Consider the following 18,459-nt stretch of genomic DNA (forward strand, 5'->3'; position numbering starts at 1 on the left):
CACCTGCCGATGCAGGGGATGCGGGTTTGTGCCCTGGTCCCACGTGCCACAGAGGGGCTGGGCCCATGAGCCGTGGCCACTGGGCCTGCGCGTCCGGAGCCTGTGCTCCGCAGCAGGGGGTGCTACAACAGTGAGAGGCCTGCATACCACACACAAAAAAAGAAATTGCCAAAATTTATCCCAAAGCATATACCATTTTACACTCCTACCAGCAATTATGAGTTTCTCCATATATTGGCTAATGCTTGTTATTGTCTCTCTTTTTGATTATAGCCATTCTGATGGATGTAAAGTGGTATCTTATTGTGGTTTTGATTTGCATTTCCCTAATGACTAATAATATTGAGCCGTTTATATATCATCATTAGAGAAATGTCTTCAGATCTTTTGCTTATTTTTTAATTGGTTTTGTTTGTCTTTTGTTGCATTCTAAGAGTTATTTAAATATTCTGGATACAAATCCTTTTCTAGGTAAATGATTTACAAATATTTTCTCCTAGTCTGTGGCTTGTCTTTTCATTCTCTTAATGGTGTCTTTTGAAGCACAAATGTTTTGAATTTTACCCAATCTCAGGCCACAAAGATATTTTCCTATATTTTCTTCTAGAAGTTTTATAGTTTTAGCTTTTACATTTAGATCTATGATCCATTTTTAGTTAATTTTTATGTATGATATGAGGTAACAGTCCACATTCATTTCTTTGCATGTGATATCCACTTATCTCAGCATCATTTGTTGAAAAGACTATTCTTTCTCCACTGAATTGCCTAATAAGCACCTTTGTCAGAAATCAATTGACTATAAATTTAACAGTTTAGTTCTAGACTCATAGGTCTGTTCCACTGATATGTATGTCTATCCTTATAGCAATATCACACTACCTTGATTACTGTAGCTTTATAGTAAATTTTGAAATTGAGTAGTATAAGTCCTCCAACTTTGTTCTTTTTTGAAATTGTTTTGGCCATGTTAAGTCCTTTGTATGCCCATATACATTTTAGTATCAGCTTATTAATCTCTATAAAACTAGATGGATTTAGATAGGATTGCATTGAATCTGTAGATCAATTTGGGTAGAATTGCCATCGAGTGTGACTGTTTTTATGTTCTCCTTCACTCTCTCTCCAGTACCAAGAGGGTAAAGAGCTTATCCAAGTCTCGGCGAGCCAAGATCGCGAAGAAGGTAGACAAGGCTAGGCTGGTGGTAGAACAGGTGATGGAGGATGAATTTGACTTGGATTCAGATGATGAACTGCAGATTGACGAGAGACTGGGAAAGGAGAAGGCGACCCTGATAATAAGACCAAGTGTGTACTTGTTCTTTTTCTTTCCTTCCCTGCCCATTTCAGTTTGTTTTTGGTCTGCTTGATAGACTCAAGACCTTAGGCCTGAGCTTGTTGACATTCTGATTTACCAGCGCTGTAAGCTTCCATGTATCCTTTGCTCTAGAGATTTATTTATAAGCTAATTCCTAACCTCTCTAAATTACTCGTCTGTGGTCATTACTTTCAGGAAAATTATAGTCTTATTCTCTTTCCCCCGGGTGTTTGGCTCAGATGCTAATCTTAGCTTCATGATAAGTGCATTCCATTGCTTTCTAGAATTTCCCCGAAAGTTGCCCCGTGCGAAGCCTTGCTCTGACCCCAACCGAGTTCGTGAACCAGGAGAAGTTGAGTTTGACATTGAGGTAGGGGCCTGCCCTGTTTCTAATCTTCTGCTCATTCTGGTTACATAGACAGAATACAGATTGTCATTCTAGTTGAGGGTGGGGGAGACATCCTATGCATTCCAGTTCTAAAATATTTATAAAGTGAAAGATTGTGGGCTAAGTGCTCCTGAACATATAAATGGAAGATTATACTTTAGTTGAAATATTTTTAAAACTCTTTAATATAGAGTAGAATAAAAGGCAGTGTGATGTAGCAGAAAGAGTATCTGATTTGGAATATCTGATTGTGACTTTACACAAATTATTTAACTTCACTGAGCCTTGGTTTCCTTATCTGTAAAATGGGAGTTAGACTTGCCTCACAAAGATGCTGTGGAGATTAAGATGAAAGAACAAATATTCTGCTTAGTACTTGGTAGATACTTGGTGCTCAGAAGATATTAGTATCAGGAGTGAGACTGTCAACCCTGTATTGGGGCCTTACCAGACCAACCCTGGGCAGCTGAGGTGATATCCTTTTTCTCCAACAGGAGGACTATACAACAGATGAGGACGTGGTAGAAGGGGTCGAAGGCAAGCTTGGAAATGGGAGTGGAGCTGGTGGAATTCTTGATCTGCTCAAGGCCAGCAGGCAGGTGGGGGGACCTGACTATGCTGCCCTCACGTGAGTACTGGCTTTGATCTCCCCTTTCTAGGTGTTCAGACAACACACACCCCCATCTGCCACCCAAAGGTCTAGGTCAGCCAATCAGTAGATATTAATTGGGTCATTTAAAGGGACAAAAATTAGCCAGGGCATTTGGGCTGAAAGAATAAAGTAGACATGAAATCTGTCCCGAGGTACTTAAGATCTGACTGAGAGAGGATATACGGACTTCAAGGGTAATAAGTTTGGGGGTTTTTGGAAGTTAGAAGGGGCATGGAAGGAGAGCTGGGCCTTTTCTGGGCCTTGCTTTAAGAAAAAAGGAAAAGGAAAGAATGCAGCATTGGTGAACAGGAAGGGAGGTGCACCCCTCTTTTTGCCATCTTGCCTGCTGCCTATGGAGAGACTTGAGTCAAGAAGGACTGGCTTTTTTATGAAGATAGTCTTTGATACTATTTTGATCTTTAGTTTCGTTTCTGGTTTTTCACCTGAGATGGTTCTCTCCTCCTTCTTCCCACCCTGACCCTGGCAGCTGTTGTCCCTCCTCCCTGACTCGTCTGATGACTGATTTCCTCTGACAACTAGAGAAACTCCCTCAGCATTTCTCCTCTGTCCCTTGCAGCGAGGCCCCTGCCTCTCCCAGCACTCAGGAGGCCATCCAGGGCATGCTGTGCATGGCCAACCTGCAGTCCTCATCGTCCTCGCCAGCTACCTCCAGCCTGCAGGCCTGGTGGACCGGGGGGCAGGACCGAAGCAGTGGGAGTTCCAGCAGTGGGCTGGGCACAGTGTCTAGCAGTCCTGCTTCCCAGCGCACCCCAGGGAAGCGGCCCATCAAGCGGCCAGCATACTGGAGAACCGAGAGCGAGGAGGAGGAGGAGAACGCCAGTCTCGATGAACAGGACAGCTTGGGAGCATGCTTCAAGGATGCAGAGTATAGTAAGGGCAGCTGAGCACTTGAGTCCAGGCCAGGAGGGCTCCCCTCTAGCCCCAGTCTCAATCCCAAATCCAATCCAGGACAGCCTGTAGTGAGCAAGGGCCTGGCCTTAAGCCTGATACTTGGTTTCTCTGTGCCATATTTTCTTAATCTGTAAAATGGGGATATCTCACACGTTGATGTAAGAATTAGAGATGATGCTTGCAGAGAGCACTTGGCACAGTGTCTTGTTCATGGGAGGCCCTCAAAAAATGGTAGCTATTATAATTAGCTATTAACCATTTTTAGCATTGTCCAATCTTAACTGCTGGTGACTCTTTTTTCCCTCTTTTCCTATTTTACTTCCATTACCTGTATCATTTGTGTTATGTGTCATTCAGTTCATCCCTTGCAAAGGTTTATGATGACTTTTCGGGCTTTACACATTTAATAGATGACTCCTTTTTTGTAAAGTAAACTTTGTTGCGTACTACAATGTATAAAGCACTTTTTTGTATAGTGCAGCTGACTTTAATGTAGGTTTTTATTTTAATATTATTTTAAAAATTAATCCTCATTGACCAAAATTAGAACAAGACAGAGAAAGCAGAAAGAAATTCCCTTTGACTAACACTCTTCCCCGTCTGAGAAAGGTTATCCAAAGGTAACCTTTGTTATCAGTTTGATGTATACCTTTTATTTTCTTGTGTTTACACCCATATGTAGACATAAATAGATAGAAGTATAGTTTCGTTTAGTGTGTGTGGTTCTACAACTTACTTGGATATCTTTCAACATCAGTACCTAGAGATACACTTCATCTGTGCATTGAGATCTACGTGCTGCACAGTAGTCTGTAGCATAGGTGTACCATCATATGTTTAACTATTTCCTACTGATTATGATTTAGGTTGTTTCTAAATTTTAGTGTTTTGAAAATTCTTGTAAATAACCATTTGTGCCCATGTGCCCATTAACATTTCTGTAAGGTAGCTAGACCTGCTGAGTTGAAGGTATGTACAACATAAATGTTGATAGTGCCGAATTCCTTCCAAAAAGGTCAGTATATGAGTGGTGTATGAGATATACCTGTTTTCCCACAGCCTTACCAACAGTGGATGTTATCAGCCTTTTTAATTTTTGCCAATCTGATGGCAAAAAATGGTGTTGCAGTTTGTTTGTTTGTTGTTTTTTTAAATTTATTTATTTATGGATGTGTTGGGTCTTCGTTTCTGTGCGAGGGCTTTCTCTAGTTGTGGCAAGTGGGGCCACTCTTCATTGCGGTGTGCGGGCGTTTCACTATCACGGCCTCTCTTGTTGCGGAGCACAGGCTCCAGACGCACAGGCTCAGTAATTGTGGCACACAGGCCCAGTTGCTCTGTGGCATGTGGGATCCTCCCAGACCAGGGCTCGAACCTGTGTCCCCTGCATTGGCAGGCAGATTCTCAACCACTGCGCCACCAGGGAAGCCCAGTTTGTTTGTTTTATGTTTATTGGCTCTTCCTTATTCCTTTCCCATGAATTATCTATTCAGTTTTTCACTCATTTTCAGGATGTTAGTTTTTCTTATTGATTTGTAGGAGTTCTTTATGTATTCTAGATTTGTTGGAGTGTTGTGGGTTTTTTTTGTGGTACACAGGCCTCTCACTGTTGTGGCCTCTCCCGTTGTGGAGCACAGGCTCCGGACACGCAGGCTCAGCAGCCATGGCTCACGGGCCCAGCTGCTCCGCGGCATGTGGGATCTTCCTGGACCAGGGCACGATCCCGTGTCCCCTGCATTGGCAGGCGGACTCTCAACCTCTGAGACACCAGGGAAGCCCTGTTGGAGTGTTTTTTATATATTCTGCAAGTGTTGAAAATATTTTCTCTTAGTCTGTTGCTTGTATTTTAATTTTACTTATGGTATCTTTTAGCATGTAGCAGATTTCAGTTTTTACATAGTCGTCTTCATCATTTTTTTTGTATTTTATGTTTTGTGTAAGAAGAATTTCTTATATTTTCACCTAAAACTTGTATAGAAGTTAAAATTTTAGCTTTTTTTCTGGAATTAGGTTTTGTGAATTGTGAGAGGTAAGAATCTATATTTTTTTCCACATGGATAGTCATTTGCCCCAATACCATTTATTGACTACTTCATCACTTATCCCCCTGATTTGAAGCTCCACTTCTGTCCTAAACTAAATTCCCATATACATATGGATTTGTTTTTCTTTTTTCCTTTTTTTGGGGGGTGGGGGTGGGTCGTGCTGAGCGGCTTGTGGGATCTTAGTTCCCGACCAGGGATTGAGCCCACCCCCTCGGCAGTGAAAGTGCAGAGTCCTAACCACTGGACTGCCAGGCAATTCCCTGGATTTGTTTTTCTACTCTATTCCCAGTTCTGTTCCTCAATAGCTATGTAACCTTGGGCAAGCTAATTAACCTCTCTGTGATAATAGTACCTACCTCATAGGTTGTTGTGAGGATTAAATGAGTTATACATAAAGCACTTAAAACATTGCCCAGCACATGGTAAGTGCTGTGTGTTAGATATTATTAATATTATTCTGTTCCATAAAACCAACTTGTCCACTCATGTGGCACTACCTCATAGGTTAGTTACTTCGGCCTTGTGTCTGGTAGGGCAAATCCCCTCTGCATAACTTGCTTTGGACCTGAGGAGAATAGAGATGTTCAGCAAGCCCATCATCTCTGGGTTGAGCTGTGATTGGTCTTAGTTTATTGCCAAGTTTCCCTGGCTATCCATCTTACCTTCAGCAGACAGTCACATTGACCTATAGCCAAGGCATCTGGACCTGGTCTCACTAGTCCTACCTCAGGACAAACAACTCACTCAACCTCTGTCTGCTTCCCCCTCCCTGCTTTGCCCAGCAACACTAGAAAGGCAGTTTAATGAGGAGGTACCCAACTACTTGTTCTTATTTTTCCAGAATTTCTAGACCATTATTGAGCTTTTTCTAGTCCAGATGGATTATAGAACCAACTTGTCAAACTCCATGAAAAATCCTATTAGGATTTTTTATTAAGATTGCATGGCATTTGCAATTTATGGATTAATTTATGGAGACTGACATCTTTCATCAGAGCCCTTTCTGCTACAGTGGGATATACACATTTCTGAAAAAATGTCCTGAAGATTCGTACACTAAAAATAATAGGGCTTACAAGAAAAAGAAAGGGGTATACCCCTCAAAATCTCTGTGACTTTGAAGCCAAAACACTGACCCAGATAATGACAGTCCTAATAGTAATCCTTGCCTGGTTAGAGCCCATCGGCATTTGCACCCAGCGTTGTAGTCAGTGGATCCTTTGTAGCCCTAAACTCTGCCTGGGCTCAGGTTCCTCCTTCCAGATGTAGGTTCTTGAGGGCATTTGCTTAAGATAAATAGCAGCTTTATCAAATTAAAATCTGATCCAGAGCCTAGTTGTCAGCAGTCTTTTGTTGTTGTTGTTTTTATTTTTTAAATATATTTATTTATTTTTGGCTGTGTTGGGTCTTCGTTGCTGTGCGCGGGCTTTCTCTAGTTGTAGTGAGCAGAGGCTACTCTTTGTTGTGGTACGTGGGCTTTTCATTGTTGCGAGTGGCTTCTCTTGTCGCGGAGCACAGGCTCTAGGCGTGCGGGCTTCGGTAGTTGTGGCACACGGGCTTAGTTGCTCCGTGCTATGTGGAATCTTCCTGGACCAGGGCTCAAACCTGTGTCCCCTGCATTGGCAGGCGGATTCTTAACCACTTCACCACCAGGAAGTCCTTTGTTGTTTTTAAACACAGGAGAAAGTGTTTTCACAACGTCTTCAGCTGCACTCTCCACCATCCTCCTCTCCCAACAGAACTTAATTTTGTAGAAAACAAAGCCACCATTTACCCTTCCTCTGACGGGAGGCACTATTGCAGGATTTTTAGCTTTTATGTGTAGGTCTTCATATATAGCTAAGGTTTTCTCTGAAATGTGAGAAAACTCACCACTGATTGGTTAAAAACAACATGCCAGGGAAAATTGCTTTTGAACCAGTGCAACTTCTGGATGACATTGCTATCATTCTGCCATTTACTTTTGAGTAGCCACAAAACAGGCCATCTTGTCCTTCTATCTTCAAACATGGTCTCTCTATTTATTCAGGCTTTCTTGTATATCTCTTCTTCAGTTTATAACTAGGTATTTTATTTTATAGTTTGGTTCCTATTGAAAATGGCATCTTTTTATATATTATATTTTCCAATTGGCTGTTGCTAGTATGCAGGAAAATAGTTGATTTTTCTATATTGATCCTGTGTTGGATTGCCTTATATATTCTTATTAATTCTGTTAGTTTTTCAGCTAATTGTCTTGGGCTCTTGAGGTAGGTGATCTGTGTCCCCTATCTTAGTTTGCTAGGGCTGCCATAACAAAATACCACAGACTGGTTGGCTTAAACAACAGAAATTAATTTTGTTCACAGTTCTAGAGGCTAGAAGTCCAAGATCAAAGTATTAGCAGGGTTGCTTTCTCCTGAGGGCTCTCCTTGGCTTGCAGATGACCTCCCTCTTGCTACCCTTTCACATGGTCATCCCCTGTGCACATGGGCCCCTGATGTCACTCTCTATATCCTAATCTCTTCTTAAAAAGGCACCAGTCAGGTTGGCTTAGGGCCTACCCTAGTGGTCTCATTTTAACTTAATTACCTCTTTCAAAGCCTTATCTCCAAATACAGTCATATTCTGAAGTACTGGGGATTAGGAATTCAACATATCAATTTCGGGGCAGGGGCACAATTAGCCCATAACACCCCCTTTCTTTCTGGTATTCATACCTCTAGATTTTCCTAGTTTTATTACAATGTTGAGTAGTAATGGTGATAGGGGGCATCCTTGTGTTGTTTCTGACTTTAAAGGTAATGCTGCTAGTGTTTGTCCACTCAGTATGTAGGGCTCTGTAGGTCTCTGTTAGACTACTCTCATGAAGTTCAGGGGAGTTTGAGAGGTTTTTGTTTGTTTTAAAATCCAGAGTGGAATTGGGTTTTATCAAATGATTTTTGGGCATCTTTTAATATAAGCACATAGTTTTTCTGTTAATTTGCTAATGGTGATTTACCTTAATAGAATTACTGATTTTGAATTGATATTTTCTTCTTGAAATTAGCTGTATTTGGTTGTGGTGTTTAACATAGTTTGTCTAGTTTATTTGATGATCTACTAATTATCTCCAGTGTTTGGTGTTTGTTTACTGTTAATTTCTGATTTTATTTTATTCCTCTTAGTGTTCTTTGTACAACATCTTGAGTTGAAAGCTCTGTTCATTTATTTTCAGTCTGTTTTCCCTTTTGATAAAGGGTTTTTTAATTTTATTTTTTAAATTAACATTAAGTAAAATTGGCTTTGTTGGTATACACATGCTTAGATTATTGTAACCACCACCACCACCACCACAATGAGTAGAACACAGAACCCCTCCAGAGTCCCTTATGTTATCCCTTAGTAGTCATGCCCTCCCTCTACCCCTAACTCCTGGCAACCACCGTTCCCCATCACTGTGATTTTGCCTTTGCCAGAATGTCATATAAATGGAATTATACAGTATGTAATATTTTGAGACTGGTATCTTTTACTTAGCATAATGCCTTTAAGATTCTATCCATGTTGTTGCGTATCAATAGCTTTTTCTTTTTTGTTGAAGAATAGTTTTCCATTGTATGGATCTACCACAGTTTGGGGTTTTTTTTTGTTTTTCTTTTTTTGCTTGCCATGTGGCACGTGGGATCTTAGTTCCCTGACCAGGGATTGAACCAGTGCCTCCTGCAGTGGAAGCACAGAGTCCTAACCACTGGACTGCCAGGGAAGTCCCTCTACCACAGTTTCTTTATCCATTCACCCATTGAAGGACATTGGATTGTTTACAGCTTTGCGCGATTATGAATTGAGCTGCTGTGAATATTTGTATGCAGGCTTTTGTGTGAACATGAGTTTTTATTTCCCTAGGATAAATACCTAGGAATGAGATTCCTGAACAGTGTGGGCAGTGGATGCTTTAACTTTATTGGAAACTGCCAAACTGTTTTCCAGTGATTGTGCCATTTTACATTCCCACCAGCAATGTGTGAGAGTTCTAATTGCTCTGCATACTCATCAGCACTTGGTATTGTCAGTATACTTATTTTAGTCATCCTAATAGGTGTGTAGCAATATCTCATTTAGTGGCTCATCTGATGGCTAATGATGTTGAACATCTTTTCATGTATTTATTTGCCAGTCATATACTCTTTTTTGAAATGTCTAAACAGACACTTTGAACAACTGCTGCCTTTTAAACAATTAGGTTGTTTCTTAACTGTTGAGCTTTGAAAGTTCTTTATATAGTCTGGATTCAAGTCTCTTGTCAGATAAGTGATTTGCAAATATTTTCTCCCAGTCTGTGGCTTGTATTTCATTCTCTTAAGACTTTCTTTCTTAAAGTAAACACTTTCACTTTCTAGAAAGTCCAGTTTATAAATTTTATCTTTCATGGCTTATGCTTTTAGTGTCTTATTTAACAACTCTTTCTGTAAACTCAGGGCACAATTTTCTCCTTTTTTTTTCACCTAACAACTTTATGGTTTTAGGTTTTACATTTCTATCCATGTTCCATTTTGACTAAATTTTTACATAAGGTATGATGTTTAGGTTGAGGTTCACCTTTTTTTTTGGCATATGGATATCCAATTGTTCCAACACCATTTCTTGAAAAGACTATTTTTTATTTTATTTTTCTATTGACTCGCATTTGTACCTTTGTCAAAAATTGAATGACCATATTTGTGTGGTTCTGTTTCTGAATTGTTCCTTTCCATTGATCTGCGTGTCAATCTCTTTTGTCAATACCTTACTATCTTGATTACTGAAGCTTTATTAATTCTTAAAATCAAGTAATATGATTTCTTCAATTTTGCCTTTCCATATAAATTTTAGAATCAGTTTGTCTGAATCCGCAACAATTTCTGCTAGGATTTTGGTTGGAATTGTGGTAAATATATAGATCAATTCAGAGAGAATTGTGATCTTTATTTTTTATCGAGGTGCAAGTCACATTACATATAATTAAACATTTTAAAGTGTACAATTCAGTGGCATTTAGCACATTCACAATGTGGTGCAACCACCACCTCTGTTTCCAAGATATTTTCATGGCCCTAGACCGGGATCCATTAAGTAATTGTTCCCCATGTTCCCTCATCCCCTGGTAACCACTAATCTGCTTTTTGTCCATATGGATTTGCCTTTTTGGGATATGTCATATAAAGTAATCATATAGTTTGTGACCTTTTGTGTCTGGCTTCTTTCACTTACCATGTATTTAAGGTTCATCCAAGTTATAGGATGTATCAGTATTTTGTTCCTTTTTATGGTTGAGTTAGTATTCCATTGTATGGTTATACCACAGTTTGTTTATCCATTCATCTGCTGATAGGCATTTGGGTTATTTCCACCTTTTGGCTGTTATGAATAATGCTGCTGTAGACATTTTTGTGCATGTTTCTGTGTGGACACATGTTTTCATTTCTCTTGGGCATATACCTAAGAGTAGAATTGCTGGGTCATATGATAATTCTGTGTTTAACTCTTTGAGGGACCACCAAACTGTTTTACACAAGGACTGCAAGAGAATTGTCACCTTAGGTATGTTGAATCTTCTAATCTGTGACATGGTATGTTCTTCCATATTTACTCTTTTAAAAATTTCTTTCATCAGTGTCTCATAGTTTTCAGTATACAGGTCCTACACATGTTTTTTGTTGGATTTATCCCTGAGTTGCATGTTTTTTGGAGATACTGTAAATGGTACCTTTCTTAACCTTGGTTTCCAACTGTTTATTGCTAGTATATATAAATATGATTGATTTTTGTGTGTTGACCTTGTATCCTGCAACCTTGGTAAACTCACTTATTAATTCTCATAATGTTTTGTATATTCTTGGTATTTTTTTTGTCTAGATGATCATGATCATGTCATGTGCAAGTAGGTACAGTTTTATTCCTTTCTTTCCAATCTGTATGTCTTTTTTCCTTCTTGCCATTTTGTTCTGGCTAGGATTTCAAGCACAATGTGGTGAGAGTGAACTAACACCTTTGCCTTGTTTCCAATCTAAGGGGAAAAGCATTTAGTATTTTCATTATTGTGATATTATCTGTATAGGTTATCAAGTTAAGGAAGTTCACTTATATTCCTATTTTACTGAGAAGTTTTTTTTTTAATGAATGAATATTGAATTTTCCCAATGTTTTTATTCTACCAGTGAATATAATCATGTGGTTTTTTCCCTTTAGTCTGTTAATATGGTAGGTTACATTGACTGATTTTCAAATATCAAACCAGAATTGAAATCACAGGATAGACCTTAATTGCTCATGGTGTATTATTCTTTTTATATATTACTGTATTTGGTTTACTAGTATTTCACTGAGGATTTTTGTATCTGTGTTCATGAGGGATATTGGTCTATAATTTTCTTTTCTTGTACTGTCTTTAGCTTTGGTATCAGGGCAATCAGTGCTGGCCTCAAAGAATGAGTTGGGAAATGTTCCCTTCTCTTCTGTTTTCTAGAAGAGATGATGTGCAATTAATGGGTTTTTTTAAATGTTTAGTAGAATTTTTGAGTGAAACCACCTGGGCCTAGGGATTTCTTTTTCAGGCTTTAACTATGGATTTATTTTCTTTAGTAGATATAGGATTATTCAGGTTTTCTATTTCGTCTTGGGTGAGTTTTGATAGTTCATGGTATTCAAGGAATTGGTCCGTTTTAGCTAAGTTGTAGAATTTGTGAGCATAGAGTTGTTTGTAGTATTCCGCTATTATCCTTCTAATGTCTGTGAAGTCTTTAGTGACATTTTTTTAATCTGATGTTACTTTATTTTTTTATTCTTTTTATTTTTATTCTTGATGTTAGTAATTTGTGTCTTTGTCATTCTTTCTGGCATCTTATCAATTTAATTGGTCTTTTCAAAGGACAGTTGTTTTTTTTGTTTTGGGGGGTTTTTTTTGTAGTACGTGGGCCTCTCACTGTTGTGGCCTCTCCCGTTGCGGAGCACAGGCTCCAGACGAGCAGGCTCAGTGGCCATGGCTCATGGGCCCAGCCGCTCTGCGGCATGTGGGATCTTCCCAAACCGGGGCACTAACCCGTGACCCCTGCATCGGCAGGTGGATTCTCAACCACTGTGCCACCAGGGAAGCCCAAGGACAGTTTGGTTTTTTTTTTGGACAGTTTTTTTTAAATTAATTTTTATTGGAGTATAGTTGCTTTACAATGTTGTGTTAGTTTCTACTGTACAGCAAAATGAATCAGCCATACATATATACATATATCCCCTCCCTTTTGGACTTCCTTCCCATTCAGGTCACCACAGTGCATTAAGTAGAGTTCCCTGTGCTATACAGTATGTTTTCATTATCTATTATCTATTATCTGTTATCTATTTTATACATAGTATCAGTAGTGTATATGTGTCAATCCCAATCTCCCAATTCCTCCCATCCCCCCTCTTTTCCCCATTGGTATCCATACATTTGTTCTCTATGTCTGTGTCTCTATTTCTGCTTCACAAATAGGATCATCGATACCATTTTTTCTAGATTTTTTTTCTAGATTTCTAGATTTTTTTCTAGATTCCACATATATGTGTTAATATACCATATTTGTTTTTCTCTTTCTGACTTATTTCACTCTGTATTACACTCTCTAGGTCTATCCATGTCTCTACAAATTACCCAATTTCGTTCCTCTTTATGGCTGAGTAATATTCCATTGTATATATGTACCACATCTTCTTCATCTGTTCCTCTGTTGATGGACATTTAGGTTGCTTCCAGAGACATGGTTACTTTTGAGCATATTTAAGACAGTTGATTTAGAGTCTTTGTAGAGTAAGTCCAATGTCTGAGCTTCCTCATGGATAATTTTTATCAATATTTTTCCTGTAAATGGGACGTAATTTCCTGTTTCTTTACATACATTATAATTTTTGTTTGAAACCTAGACCTTTTGAATATTATAATGTGATAACTCTGGAAGTCATATCTTCCTTCTTCTCTAGAGATTGCTATTGTTGCTTATTGTGAGCTACAGTTATCTATTTATTTAATGACTTTCCAAATGATTTTTTGCAAATACTGTGTTCCTTGTTATGTGTGGTCACTGAAGCATCTGTTCCATTGCCTCAGCAGTCAGCTGAGATTTCCTGACAGAATTTTCCTTAAATGCCTTAATTAAGCAGGCTTTTTCTTTGTTAAGCATCCCCTTTGTTGTTATAAGTTTTTGATTGGATTCCAGAGTCCCCAAAAAGTTGATTATTGTAGTTTTTGACAGCTTAATGGTTGCTTCAGTGGAGGGACAGATTCTTGGAGCTCCCAACTCCATCATTTTTGGAGGAGGCATCACTCCTCCCACCTGTATATTTTTAATATGTGTATTTTAACTTGTATTTTCTTTAAATGTCTAAAATTAATTATTATCTACATCTTATTCCATCTTGAATAAGACATGAACCTTAGAATGGAATTCCTTTTGTATGTTAGTTTATACCTGTTATCTCTCAATCCTCAGAACTTTGCAAGGCAGGTTCATCTTTTATTTCAATTTTATGGCTGAAGGTAGTGAGACTTACAGGAGTTCTCCTAGGCTACTAAGCTAGTGGGTCAGTCCAGGATTTCAAAGTAATCGTCTAATCCTGAGACTCAAGGTCTTTCTACCATACTACACTTCTTTCCTTTAGGTGGAAAAACCTTTCATACCCAACAAAATAACATTGACAGCCATTAGTCTAGTAGGGATGGAACCTTTCTCAAACAACTCTGTTACCAGTAGTCATTTCTTTCTAGGGACAATTAATAAATTCAAAAAATTTTTAAATGAGTCAAAGAGGTGTTTTACTTCTTTGCTCAAGGAGGAAGGCCTGAATAATGGACTCATTTTCCTGAAGAGAGACCCTTCTGGAAGGAAGTGGGAGATTGGATTCCTCTGATGAAGTAGAATTCTAGAGAAGTTTGAAGCTGATCAGTAGGAGGAATGGGAGTAGTCATTAGGAGGAAATATTTACTCTCACTTTGCTTCTGTTTTAGGTTTAGCAGCAGCAGAGTTTGACCTCATCAGTAGGACCTTTCTAGACCATTTTCCTATTAAACTGTATAGGTGTTGCATGTGTATGATAAAACTGGATGTTTCTATGTATTTATATAGGTTGAGATACTTATATATGTGTGTTTTGTCATTCGCATCATTCACTTATAATAATCTTGTTCCCAATTCAGCCTAAGTGGTCTTTTTGTTCCCTTTGTGTGAATGTGTGAACCATTTCTTTTTCCATTAATTCAGCAAACACTTACTGAGCACCCACTCTTTATTATGTTCAGCTCCCTTAGTTTAAAATCAAATAATACATATCCTTGCCCTCACAGTAAATTGGGGGTGATATTTACTAATCATCTCTTGAATACTATATAACAACTCCAATAGAGGTATGCACAGAATACTTTGGAGAGTTGAGAATGCATCTGAATGAGATTAAGAGACGAGGGAAGGCTTCTTTAGGATGTGAATCTAAAGCTGAATTTTGTATAGTCATTAACTCATGAAGTTACTCACTAAATGGATGTTGGGTGAGTGAAATCAGAGTTAGGTGATGCTGGGAGAAGGACATTTGCAGCAAGGGTACAAAAGTAGAAAGACATGAAAAGTATGTGGCATATTCAAGAATTCCTACAGTTGAGTATGGATTAAGTAAAGGGTCCACTTGTAGTGGGTGGGAGGAGCTCAAGTAGGTATCATTCTGTCATCACCCTTTTGGATGAGATCTCATTTTACCCTGCTTTTCCCTCTCACTGCAGTTTACCCTTCCCTGGAGTCTGACGATGATGACCCTGCTTTGAAATCTCGACCCAAGAAAAAGAAGAATTCAGATGATGCTCCATGGAGTCCTAAAGGTGATCCAGTATTCTGTCCTTAAACTCTGTGGGGGTGGTTGGGGGGAAAAATATGTCCCACTGGCTAGGTGGGACATTTAATATAGGAAGACACTCATTTGTTTATTCAGCAAACATTTGATGAGTACCTGCTGTATGCCGGGTACCATGTTAGGTGCTGGAGCAAAAATGATCAGTAAGACACAGAGTTCGTGCACTCAGGTCAGCAAAATCAGAGGTAATGGAGCATGTTTCTTTTGATATTACATGGCTTGAGATGAAAAGAGGAAGACCTTGAGCAGATTGCAGCAAGCAGTCTAAGGCTCCTGAGAACATTCTGCTACCATCATCCCAGCCCTTTGGTAATAATATTGTTGTCAAAGGAGGGAAAATCTGCTAACTGTTGAGCTCTACAAGGCCTAAGACTCCTTAGATTGTTACCTGTACTGGCTGAGAGGCCATCTCTGAGGAAGGAAGACAGAATGAGTTTTGAGTTGAATATGGAATTTAGAGGGTAATAAAAGAATTTTATTCGTCTCACTGGCTGGGTGGTTTTTTCATTGGAGGGTATGTCAGTTAGCTTTTGCTGCTTATCAGACTATCCAAAACTTAGTGTCTTAGAACAACAGTTGATCATTTCTCATGATTCTGTAGGTTGGCTGAACTGTTGTTCTAGTCTGGACCAGATTGCCTGGGGCTGGATGGTCTAGAAAGATCTCCTTCAGGTGTCCAGGACCTAATTTGGGGTGTCTGGGGCCTCTCTCCAGGTGGTCGTTCACCCACCTGAAGGCCAGCCTAAGCTTTTTCACAAGGTAACAGAAGGGTGTCCAGCAGCAAGAGAGGACAAGCCCATTCAAGCCTCTGCTGTGTCATGTTTTCTATTGTCCCATTGCAAAAGCAAGTTACATGGCCAAGCCTTGATTCCAAAGTGGAGAAATAGATTCTATCTCTTGGGAGTGGGAACTGCAAAGTTTCCTATGCACACAAGGACATGTGAGCAAATTGAGAGCCATTACTGCAACAGTCTGCCACAGAGGGTGCTGGCATCGCAGTACCCCTGTGGTTCCCCAGGAAATAAAGGGTGTGCTGTCCCCACCTAGCCTTATTTGACCTTTCTGGTATTTGCTTGGGATTGGAGGAATGGGGTGGCAGGGCAGTCCTGGGAAGTGTTCTCTTACTGAGTCAATCAGCAAATGTTTCTTTTTTCTTTCTTCAGGCCTATTTTCTGATTTTATTTTCTCCTATACTTTCTGGCTTTTTAGCATAATAGGAAATTTGGAAAATAGAGGAAAGTATAAAGAAGAAATCACCCATGATTCTGCCACCCAGAAGCAACCACTGTTAACGTTTTGATATATTTCCTTCTAATCTTTTTTCCTATGCATTTTTCTTTTTCTGGTTGAAATCACAGTCATATGTCCTACTTAAATTTTTTTTTACCTTTTAATCAAAATAATGTGTATATCTGGTAGCAAACCAAATAGTGCAGAGAGGTTTAGAATGAAATGCAATGGTCTTCTGCCTCTGCTTTCCCTACTTCCAATCCCTTGCCTGAGAGGCAACCTTGTCATTTTCATTTTTCTGGTAGTTGCCTCCAAAACTCAAGATAATAGGGTTTATACCACCATTTCTTGATTTATTAACCTTTTTTTGATTTTTTAAAATTGGAGTATAGTTGCTTTACAGTATTGTGTTTATACCGTACAGCAAAGTGAATCAGGTATACATATATCCCCTCTTTTTTGGATTTCCTTCCCATTTAGGTCACCACAGAGCATTGAGTAGAGTTCCCTGTGCTATACAGTAGGTTTTCATTAGTTATCTATTTTATACATAGAATCAATAGTGTATATATATCAATCCCAATCTCCCAATTCATCCCACCCCCGCCCTTTCCCCCTTGATTTATTAACTTAACCTCTGTTTCTCCTCCCATCGGCTTTTGTCAGTCTCTCTTGATTACCCACTTTCCAAGATATGGACATTAATGCTGCTATTCTTTCTTTCTTCCTCCAACTTTCTATAAGCTGTACTCTTCTGTTTATATTGTCAAGGTTGTTACCATTGACTTGTAATTAATACTCTATGTTGACTAGAGGTTGACTGTAAAATTTGAAAACCAGTAAATATATCTGGCCTTTTAAATTAATATTATATCATAAGCATGTCCCTGTGCCATTATTTATAAATAATATTTTAATGGCTACAAAATATTCTGTCTCATGGAAATATCTAATTTACCTAGCCTCTTTAATGTAGGGCATTTAGCTGATTGCCAAGTGTTTACAATTAGTGATAACATTTGGAGTGAACATTTTTGTATGTAAGTGTTTGTATCTCTATTTATATGGTTAGGATAGAGTCCCATGAAACTCTCGAAGGGCCAAGGTATATAAGGATATCCAGTGAAGAGTCTCCCTCCCACCCCTGTTCCACAGCCTTCCAATTCCCCACCTGGAGTCAACCACTATTACCAGTTTTATGTATATCCTTTTAGATGTGGTTTATTCATATACAAGTAAATGCATGTATATATTTTCTTTCCCCCTCTTAACTCAGTTGGAGACATACATTATATATGTTATGTGCTTTACTTTTCTCACTTAACAATTACATGTTGGAGATTGTTTACACCCCCCACAAACAATGCATGAGAATGCTTATTTTCCTACACTCTTGCCACTACAATTTGTTAATCTGAATGTTTTAAAAGCTCTTGATATGTATTGTCAAATTGTTTTCCAGAAAGGTTTTACTAGTTTATGCGATCACCAGCCATGTGCGAGAGTACTTGTTTATGAATCCTCACAGGCATTGAGCATATAGTTAACAATAGTCTTTGCCTATGAGTAATAGGAACCTCTCAGGCATCCTTAGTGAGTGCTTATCCCCTGAGGGTTGCAAGATGGCTGCTTTAAGTTCTACTTTAAAAAAAATATCTCTTTGGTTGAAATTGTGTCACATGGCCAAGATTATCTGCTAGAAAGGCCAGGAAGTGTAGTTTTTAGTTAGGTACATTATTGTTCCACAGAATTATGGTTTTATTAGTAAGCAAGAAAGGGAGAATGATACTGTGTTGAAAACAAGCAGTCTGTATCCTGGTATTTTTTGATCTTTGGTAATTCACAAGCAAACAACAGCATCTCACTGATTTAATTTGCATTTCTTTGATTAGACATTTCCAGTATGTTTGTATTAGCATTAGAATTTCTTCTTTTGTAAATTTTATGTCTGACTTTTGCCCATTTATTCATGTAGGTCTTCAAGATTTTCATATGCCCTTTTTATATATAGTAAGAAGTAGTCAAATATATATATAATTTATTTATGATA

At 38.7% G+C, this 18,459-nt stretch overlaps 1 protein-coding gene across 5 annotated transcripts in view; it reads left to right on the forward strand.

Moving 5' to 3' along the window:
• The window catches only part of PHF8 (PHD finger protein 8), a 99,973-nt gene that overhangs the window by 62,194 nt on the left and 19,320 nt on the right, over positions 1-18,459 (forward strand). For all 5 annotated transcript variants that reach the window (XM_067023087.1, XM_059049745.2, XM_059049747.2 and 2 more), the window contains 5 exons: positions 1,130-1,308; positions 1,603-1,688; positions 2,201-2,334; positions 2,936-3,249; positions 15,052-15,147. In XM_067023087.1, the coding sequence (XP_066879188.1) occupies positions 1,130-1,308; positions 1,603-1,688; positions 2,201-2,334; positions 2,936-3,249; positions 15,052-15,147 (809 nt within the window). The remainder of the gene's footprint in view (positions 1-1,129; positions 1,309-1,602; positions 1,689-2,200; positions 2,335-2,935; positions 3,250-15,051; positions 15,148-18,459) is intronic.

Source organism: Kogia breviceps, chromosome X (assembly GCF_026419965.1).
Source record: "Kogia breviceps isolate mKogBre1 chromosome X, mKogBre1 haplotype 1, whole genome shotgun sequence".
NCBI lineage: Eukaryota > Metazoa > Chordata > Mammalia > Artiodactyla > Physeteridae > Kogia > Kogia breviceps.